This window comes from Desmodus rotundus, chromosome 4, assembly GCF_022682495.2.
Source record: "Desmodus rotundus isolate HL8 chromosome 4, HLdesRot8A.1, whole genome shotgun sequence".
NCBI classification, from domain to species: Eukaryota; Metazoa; Chordata; class Mammalia; order Chiroptera; family Phyllostomidae; genus Desmodus; species Desmodus rotundus.
In genome coordinates, this window is record NC_071390.1 from 50,670,708 (window position 1) to 50,680,446 (window position 9,739).

Consider the following 9,739-nt stretch of genomic DNA (forward strand, 5'->3'; position numbering starts at 1 on the left):
GGTGGTGAGTGCTTTGAAGAAAAACGAAGCAAGGCCAAAGAGCAAGACTAGGACAGGGTGGCATGGCCATCTCGGACAGGGCAGTGGGGATTCCGATGAGGCAACCGCTGAGTGGAGACCTGAATGGAGGGAGTAAACCACGTGGGTTCTGAGACAGGCAGAGCACAAAATGCAAGGCCCCGAGCAACAGCAAGGCCCTGGGGGGCTGGGCAGCGGCCCTGGCCTCCTGGGAGGAAAAGGGAGAAGAACGCTCTAAGAGGCGGCCGAGCACCAGATGTCGTGCGACCTTGCAGGACACAGGCTGAGTTCATAACTAGGGAGACAGGAAGCTACGTGACCCTGCATACAGGACAGTGTGCCACCACAGCTGCTAGAGAGTATTTTTACTGTGCAAGCGACATCCATCATTAGGACTGGCCCGAAGAACTTTCTATGGCATCTTCTTCAATCTTATTTATGAAGTTCCCTCTAACGTAAATTGATTTCCTCTCAAAAGCAGTTTCTACCCACATACGGCCAGAATTCAATTCTCAGATTTAGAAGTGTCACTAGGTTTCACCTCACTCTTTCTGAAACCCAGGCGTCCAACAACGGGGCTGGCTAAGCGGACACGTCCGCACCATGAAATACGCTGCGGCTATTTTTATTTATTCTTGCAAACCGCTGGGAGGCAGGAGGAGATAAGAAGATGTGACAGTAAGCGCACTGGGGTGATCTGGACTGGATCCTGGAACAGAAACATGGAATTAGTGGGGGAACTGGCAAAATCCAAATACAGCTGCTGTCTAGTTCACACGGCCCTGATGCTAACTCTTCTGACCCACGCGCAGTGGCCATATAAGGTGTGAGCAGCAGGGAAACTGGGTGCGGGGTGTACAGGAGCTCACTGTACTAGCTCTGTAACTTTTCAGTAAATCTCAAATTATTCCAAAACTTGAAAAGTTTTTTTTCAAAGGTACTATAGATCTATCTGGATCAGCATGAAATACCTCTAAGTATAAATAAAAGGAGAAATGCAAATGAAAACCACTTACCATTTTACTCATTAACAAAACTTAAAGTTTGACACCAAATATTAATGATTCAAGTAAAAAATGCATATTCTGTGGGACTATAAATTGCCAAAATCACTTTAAGAGTAATTTGGCAATTTCTAGTTAAGGTGAAGTATGAACACTCCACAAGTCAGTAATTCTATTCCTAGTATATCCTCTAAAGAAATGTCTATTCATGCGCACGAGAATATTCATAGCAGCAGTTTGTAACAGGAAAACAAAACGAATGGTGAAAACCCAAACATCTATCTACAGAATGGAGAGTAAGTACAATACAAACGGAATACTATACTATAGTGAAAACAAGAGCTACATATTACCAACATCAATGAACCTCAAGAAAAAAAAAAAAACACTAAAAAAAAAAACCAAAAACAAAACAAAAAAAAAAAACACTAACCTGAGAATAGATACAATAGTTATAAAATGTTTTAAGTATCTAAAGCTACATACACTGCTGAAGGTTACATCTACGAAAGTATAAAGAGCTGCAGGAGAATGATAAACACTGAGCCTAGGACCACGGTTATCTATGGCCTAGGAGGACGGTGGGATGGGGAGGGAGGGGCTAAACAGACTTACCCTAGGAACCACGGTTAGCAACGGGAGGCCTCGAATCTGAGGATCCAGGTTACCAGGAACCCGCCCGATCTGCTGGACTGCTCTAGCAAAAACTGAGTTTGGCTGCCTGGAACGCAGACTCCCGCCTCCCTGCTAACTGCGGGTGACTACCCAGCCTGGTTTGTTTTCCTGGCCCAGGAATTGTGTTCAGCACACATATTTGAAAGTCAATTTAATTTTGTTTTATTAAACTTACAGCATCTTTGGAACGAAAGACACCAGGAGATATTACAAAGTCAAGGGCAGAGAAGGGTTGCTGTGCGGTAGGACACGGACACACTGAGCACTGGTTTTGTTCGTGGTGCAGCAGCGAACCTTGTAGCACTCACTACACCCAGGCCCTGGCATACCTGCTGCAACCCAATTAAGTAGAAATGATTACTAACCCCACTTTACGGATGGGGAAGCAGATTAAGTAACTTGTCCAAAGCTATATGGCTGCTGTGAGCAACGTGACAAAGTATTCCATCTCAGTCTGATCGTAAAGAACTACAAATTCCACCAGAAACATGAAATTTGGATAGATTTGTTTTTCAGTGCACAGGCCATGATACGAGGCATAATTCAGGTTATTTGCTGGAACTTCATGGAAAAAAAAGTAAAGCAGTTGGTGATGGGGGGGCTGGAAAAATTTCAGTTTCAGGTGATAGCTAATAAGCTTAGTAATCAATGCATGTAAAGGCTATTGTTCCAGGAGCTGAAGGTAGGACCCACCCTGACTCCAGGAGACTAGGAACAGTCCCACCTTTGTGCCTCAGGAGGGCTGCAAGCCATCAGGATGGTATCTGGGCCATTATCCCCGCCCCCTGCTCCAGGTGACATGTCCACCACCCAGGGCAAGAATGCTGCATTTTTTAAATCCAATTAACTTTTCCCTGAATTCCAAACCCCTTACCTACATTTTTCTTCTCCTCATAAAAAGGGCCATTTTAAAATGGGATTTAAGATGGTCTGTTAGGATACATAACCCGCCATCTTCTCAGATCTCTGGCCATCTGAGTGAAGCGCCCCCAGAGATTCAATCCCTGTCTCTGCTGATTGGGTCTGGTAGGTGTCAGGCAGCAAGAACGCAGCCCTTTCCGGTTTTGTAAGTATTTGAGCAACAGCCAAAATCTTTATCCTAATCATTATATTTATCATTGTTTTAAAATGGTTTAAAAAAACAAAAATAAAAAACAGGCAACATAATTAGCATTCTCTTCTGCTGATTTACAGAATATCTGGAACTTTTTTTGTGGTGTTGGCAGGACCAGACAGGACCCAGAGAGCAAGGCCTAGAGCCTGACACCCAGTAAGCCGGAATGCCCGAGGTGGAAGGCTGCCTCCAAAACCTCAGCACCACGTGGCTTGGTTTTGGCCGTGAGAGCTTCCCATGCCTTATTAGGCAGTTTCCCCGGCCAACACCACCCTGTCCACCCTTCCTTTTTCCCATTATCAAGTGCCAGCCTGACCATTCCAGTTTGGGTTAAGTTCAAGTTCTCCTTTGCCACTCTAGAAAAATCCAGACCACTCAACTCTCTGACACCCTTCAACTCTCATAGGAAGTAATAGATACAACTGGTCAAATGTAGTGAAAGCACTTACCAAATACTTGATTGGTTAATACAAATAAACCCTTCATACTAAAACTGATTATTGCTTGAAAACAGATAAACAGGGGATTCATCCAAAACTCCTGACAGGTGGGAAACAGAATTCTGTTGATATTCAGCAAACTATGACATAAATTCCTGTCTTACATCATGAAGAGCATAGCTATCAAATGAATGTGTATCTGTACATTACACATTCTGGCGTCCCTAGAGCCTCCTGCCTGTGCCGGGCACACACCATTCCGCTGGCCATTACACACGGGACAGGAACGGGCAGCTCGGCTTCAGTGAGCACGCACCACCACACACGCGCTTTATACACAACACCTCGTTAACACAGACTAGCCTTCTTCCACTGGAGGAGTCACCAACAACATGGCCTCACTGTATGTATGATTCCTTTATAGAAGTTGGAACACAACAGTTACGTGCTTACACCTATGGGACCAAAAGCTAACAGCTGTACCCTTTGGGGCAAGTGAAACAGGGTAGTGAATGGAAAAGCACAGGGGACTCTGGACGCTGCTAACGTTCTAATCCTCTACCCTGGGGGCCGCCCACAGTGGGTTCTGTCACCCTGCGTAACTCACCAAGTCGGACCCAAATGTGTTTCCTGTAGGTAAGTTACAACTCAGTAAGCTGGTGAAAAAGGTAAGGAAGGTGGGTGTCGCTGGAAGGCTATGGGAAGAGCGGGCACTGTCAGGAGCCCTGGGTTCTGACCCCAGCTTCTCCAGCAAAGGGCCTGTGACTCGGGAGAGTCACTTTCCGAGGGCCTCAGTGCCTTCATTCCTTACAAAGAGGTGAGATCAAATACTCTCCAGGTATACCATCACTTCCCTTTCTCTCTGAGGCAGGGAAAAGGAAGGGACCACTGGAGAGGCAGAAAAACGACTCAAAAGCAAGCGTCCCTACCATGAGGACATCAATAAAACACAAACCATAAAGCTTCTCCACGTTCAGAACGACAATGTACCCTGCGCTAGTGCTGCGCTAGGAGGGCAAGTTCTAAGCACCGCTCGGGAGCAGAGATCGCTGCAGGCATGATGCACCTTCATTAACACCATTAGTGTTATTAAAAACTTTAGAAATAACATTTCCTAAGAGTCACAGTGGGGCCAGAGCTGTCAAGGCAAGTCAGCATCTACACAGTTATCAGCATGACCTTGGCATAACCCTGAAAGCCTGGCAGCAAGGTTAGAGCAAGGCAACTGTTCCCATTCCCATTTTACCCAGTGTTCAGGGAAGCGGGTCTCTCGACTTAGTTAATATTCCGGTAAGCCTCTCGCCGTATATACCAGAGAAGGATTTTACATTTCCAAAGAATCAATTAAGTCCCTTAAGGATGATTTGAATGATTCAGGATTCTTTTGTTTAAAAGATTTTATTTATTTATTCTTAGAGAGACGGGAATGGAGGGAGAAAGGGAAACATCAACATGCAAGAGATACATCGATGGGTTGCCTCTCATACGCCCCCAACTGGGGACCTGGCCTGCAACCCAGGCACGTGCCCTGACTGGGAATCAAACTGGCAACCTTTGAGGTTCACAGGCTGGCACTCAATCCACTGAGCCACCCAAGCCAGGACAATTCAGGATTCTTAAAGGTCTTGTGAGGAGTGAGTCACTGCCTAAGAACAATCATTTGATACTGGGGGGAAAAAATTGTTCTCAATTGTTCTCAATCAGCACAGAAAATTTAGAGACTAGCATTAGCTTATTATACCAACCATGGAATAAAAAGCAGTTATCAACCCCAGCAAGAAATAAATTTTCTCCAGTGACTGTAAAACCAAAAATCTTTTTATAAGCAGATCACCTTTCACAGTCTAAAGTAAAACAAATTTAAGAGCTCGGTTTAAGGTTAAGACACATTCTTTTGAGTTGTTGAAGGCTAACATGAGGAAAAACATCTTAAGTCTATTTCATTCATAAGTATCTTCTTAATTTTTTGTTTTTCCGTCAACTCTCATCCACTTTGTTACTGTTGATTAAAATGTAGATGGCTGCATGATAATTAGAATGGAGATTAGCCCCTAAATTATATCGTTAATAAACAGAAATTGAGGTGGGCCATAAAGAGTAGGTTTATTTCCCTCAGTGGGCTACTATCTGAAAACACCCAAAGCTGGGATCCTCTCTGCATGTACATTAAAATCTGGCTCCTGACTATCAAAGTATAGAATTCATTAAGTCCTCAACCTCACTCCTTTCCCTTTACCTCGATGATTTTAATGCGCATAAGGTGTGAAGGCAAGAATTAGGGGAAAGGGAAGGTCACGGCGACATGGGGAGGGCACAGGGCCCCTTCTAACTCCAGTTAAGACAGTGCAGCTGTTTCCTCCGCGTTGCCTTCCTAGCCTGTGGTGATTTTTACAGCCAGTACTGTTTCAGGGCAAGAAACAGGTGTAAAATACTTTTGTGCACAGCTACTTCTTACTTACGCTTTCCCCAAATGTAGGCCACTGCTAAAACCGGCCAATGGCTACGCAAAGACATTTTAAAGTAGGTGAAATGAGGGCTCCATTGCAAAACCATCAGGATCGCAAAACGCTGCATCATCTTCAAGAAGTAGGATCAAGAGTACACACATATATGCGAAGATAAACATCAACAACGATCGTATAGTGTATTTTTATGCTTCCTGCAACCTCAATACTTTTAAACACTGGGGCAATTGGGGCCAAGGGCCAAAGTGCGTCCAGCTGGATGGGGCTCCATTCCATCTCAATCACGTGAGCCCAGCAAAGCGCAGCTGCTGCAGGGATCACGCTACAGGCTCACCCCCAGAGCTGGAAGGGCAGGCTGGGGAGAAGGCGCCCGGCGGTCCCAGGCGCGCCCGCCCCAACTCCAGCTCTGAGGGAGACGCCGCCCGCCTCACCCTGACACCCCAGGTCCCAAGCGGCCGGCCCGGGGTCTGCTTCTCCGCCTGTATCCCAGGCAAGTGCCGGAGCCCCTTCTCCGCGGAGCAGGTACCGGCCCTGCGCACACGCCTGCGCAGTGCGCGCCCCTCGCCAACCCCAGACGGGAGCGAAGGGGCGAGGCCCGGTACAGCCCGCTCCGAGACGCGCGGGCCGCGTTCTGCGGGAGACTCCCTCCCCAGGCTGGGGATCCCAAGGCTTACCCGCGCCCAGCAGGCTGGCCAGGACGAAGAGCGAGTACATGGCGCCGCTTGACCCCGCAGTCTGCAATGCAGAGCGTCAGCTGATCCTTCGCAGATATAAACCTGCCCCCCCTACGCCCCGAAGCGCTCTACTGCGCAGGCGCAAGCTCCACCCAGGCCGGCCCTGCCAGACGTCCGCAGCCTGACTCAGCGCCGCACAGGGCGCCTGCGCGAAGCAAAGGAAGAGGCGAGGCGGGGCGGAGCGGCGGGGGGGGCGGGGCGAGGGCTGTGGGCGGGACCCGGGTGGGAAGAACGTGTGGTGAGAGGTAAGGTAGAGGCAGTCAAAATGGAAACCAATAATTGAATAAATCAACGTTTGGAATTATATATGAAATATCTTCTAAGTCTCTCATTTTTCCTAGGGGTCACCATTTTCTATTATTAGTACCATTTTATACATGATAATCCATACTCAAAAGGTTAACCGACTTAAAGTTCTCACGGTCAGAATTTGAACTCACCACTCAACCAACACTGTCTCATAGATGTTTGTAGTGTATACCTGGCAGGGGCAGCGTGTAGCTTCGTACTGGGCCCTGTGTTCCCTCTTAATATTACATATTTATAATCACTTTTCTTCTCCATGAGTCCCAGACAGGCTTTTCGGTATTAAACAAACTCCCTCCCAACGTCCTAGCATGGTTTGTCCTGGATTTGGAGGGAGTGGAGGAAAGGGACTGAAGAGTAACATGGAGAATAGGAAGTGCCTCAGCCATTGGAGAAGGGAACAAGAAGTGAAGTCTGAATCTGAGAACCCAGCTCAAACTTGGCCAGGGGCCTTGTTGATGAAGAAAGAGGCCCGAGGCTGTCTAGCCCTCCACCCCCACCCCCAGGGACAAGTACCTACCAGCTCCAGGGAAGGAAAGAAGGAAAATATCACCTAATAGGGCAAACCTAAAAGGTCAGTTAGTCCCATTCCATCATTGTGCCAAAGGGGAAACAGGCCTAGAGGGGGAAAGACATCTGTCAAGGTCACAACTGATGTGGTCAGGGCAAACCCAAGGACTCCATCCACCCCTACAATCTGTAACCTCTCTTAGGAACAGCGCACTGACAGAGGTTTCGGAGCCTTTGGCTCTCCTCTTCCCCCATCACCCCCACACTGTGGCTTTTAGTTCCCACTGTGGGGCTGGTTGAGGAAGTACATATGCACCACAGTGGGCGATATGAAAGGACGGAGTAAAGTTGGGACAAGGTTTAGTCTAGACTGGAAACCTCACTGGTTGGCCTCAGTGGCCAGATGGAGGCTACATGGCTGCCCATCTGCAGGCTTCCTAAACCATGAGGGAGACCACCCCAACAGCCAGATAAACACAAGGGAGGTGGGGCTCTGGGATACAGGCCCATCCCAGCTCCTTGCTGAAGAAGTGGGCAAAACATCCCTGCGTTCCATGCAGAGGTTACAAGAAGACTCCAAGCTAAAAGAGGTTTAGAGACCTTCAGATCACATGCTGTCATTTTGGTGGAGTTACTGAGCTTTCAGAGGGACTTAATAACAGAACCTGAACCAACCACGAGTCTTTTTTAATACCCGCCCCCTCCTACCTAGAGCAGTATGTAAGTGTTTTTGAGATGAACTTTTGCTGCCTCTCATTCACACACCTGGAACACAACAGTTACATGTTCCTTCATCCACCTCCTTCCTCTAAGAGCAGAATTTTAATAAAGAATAGAAAAGCAACATGTACAAGTTCTGTTCCAAAAGTATCCAGACATGTAATGCCAAATAAAGACATTTATTGACAAAGATACAAGAATCATTATACATAGGAGAATGATATTCAGTCCCCTTCAAAGTAAGCACTTTGGGAACTCACACAGTTCTCCCCATCGCCATCAGCTGCCCCATCATACTTTCCTGAATCTCATCAACGTTCTGAAATCTCTTCCCTTTCAAAGGTGATTTTAGTTTTGGGAAAAGCCAGAAGTCACAGGGCACTACATCTGGGCTGTAGCGGGCCTGAGTCACCTGGGTGATTTTATGTTTTTCAAAAAACTCTGCACCAGACGTGATGTGTGAGCAGGCGCATTGTCCTGTTGAAGCTGCCAATCACCCGTTTCCCGTAGCTGCGGCCTTCTGCATCATCCAATTAGTTTCCACAGAGGACTGTTCAAGCTTAACGCAAAATTTGATGCAGATTCATTGCTCTACTTGCTCAGTCATTTTGAATGTGATGGCCACACAGTACACATGCTCACCCAACAGCATCTACTGCCCCCACTGACTAGTACAGTGAAGTCATCATTGTTCACATGTGCATCCCAGTCCACTCTCCTTGGCTGGCTGGTTACATGGATGTCATGTAAACCGTTCTCATTATGTTAACAATGGTTGGACTTTTTCCAGACAGAATATATATATGTCGCATAGATATAGAATGTGTGTGTGTGTGTATATATATATACACACACGCAGTAAGGGGGTTATTATAACTTTTAACCAAGTCAGTAGGTGCTTAAGTCCCCTTAAAATACCTTCCTAAGCATCTGTGCATAAGCAACAAGAGTCACGAAGCTATGTGGACCCTTTGATTCTGACATACTATTCCTAGTTATATACCCTCCAAGGAAATAATCCACAGCTAAGAATTACTTTCTCCAACGACTTCACAGAAGAGCCCTTTATACCAGTGGAAACTGGAACTATCCCAAATGGTGAGCAATGATGGGCTAAGAAAACCAGCCTGGACAAAACAATGATACTCAAGCAGCTTTGGAGCATGAAGCAGAAGCAGCAGGCGCTTTGGGGGCCACGGCCCTCCTCCCGGGTCCCTCAGAGGGTACTAGATATTCAATGAGAAGAGGAACAGAGCAATGGAGGTGGGGACAGAGTCCGCTGACTTTGAGTCAACTTGTCTTTGCCTATTTCACTCATGACAATGCCCATGTTACTTTGTACTTTTTAAAGAAAATACAGGAAAATTTACAAAAGAAAAGAACATCCCCTTTGTTTTCTCCTGTGGGCTCAAGTTTTCAGGGAACTGAAAAGACAATTTTTCCTCAGAAATATGAGCCATACTGGAGGTCGGCAGAGTTCCTGATGGCTTTTCAGGTCTGTGTCCCAGTTCCTCACGAGGCCCCACTTCTAGTGTCTGACATCTCTTAAAACCTCCACCTGCCAGCTCCTCTTAATAATTCCCTTGTTGACTCCAGAGGGCTTCCATTCGTTACTGTTTCTACAACTGAAAACGCCCTTGGCCAAGACACCTGATGTAACAGAGGCATGCACTGTGAAAGCCCAGACTACCCGCTTGGCACCAAAGCTCCTCTCTGGCTCCTCCAACTCTGGCTCTCCCACCCCGGGACTTCA

The 9,739-nt window shown here is 46.9% G+C and overlaps 1 protein-coding gene across 1 annotated transcript in view; it reads right to left on the reverse strand.

The window, feature by feature from the left end:
* Window positions 1–6,550, reverse strand: part of PSAP (prosaposin) — a 31,772-nt gene extending 25,222 nt beyond the window's left edge. The window contains exon 1 of the mRNA XM_024561078.3: window positions 6,391–6,550. Within this exon, the coding sequence (XP_024416846.2) occupies window positions 6,391–6,430 (40 nt within the window). The 5' untranslated portion in view covers window positions 6,431–6,550. The remainder of the gene's footprint in view (window positions 1–6,390) is intronic.
* Between the last annotated feature and the right edge of the window lie 3,189 nt (window positions 6,551–9,739).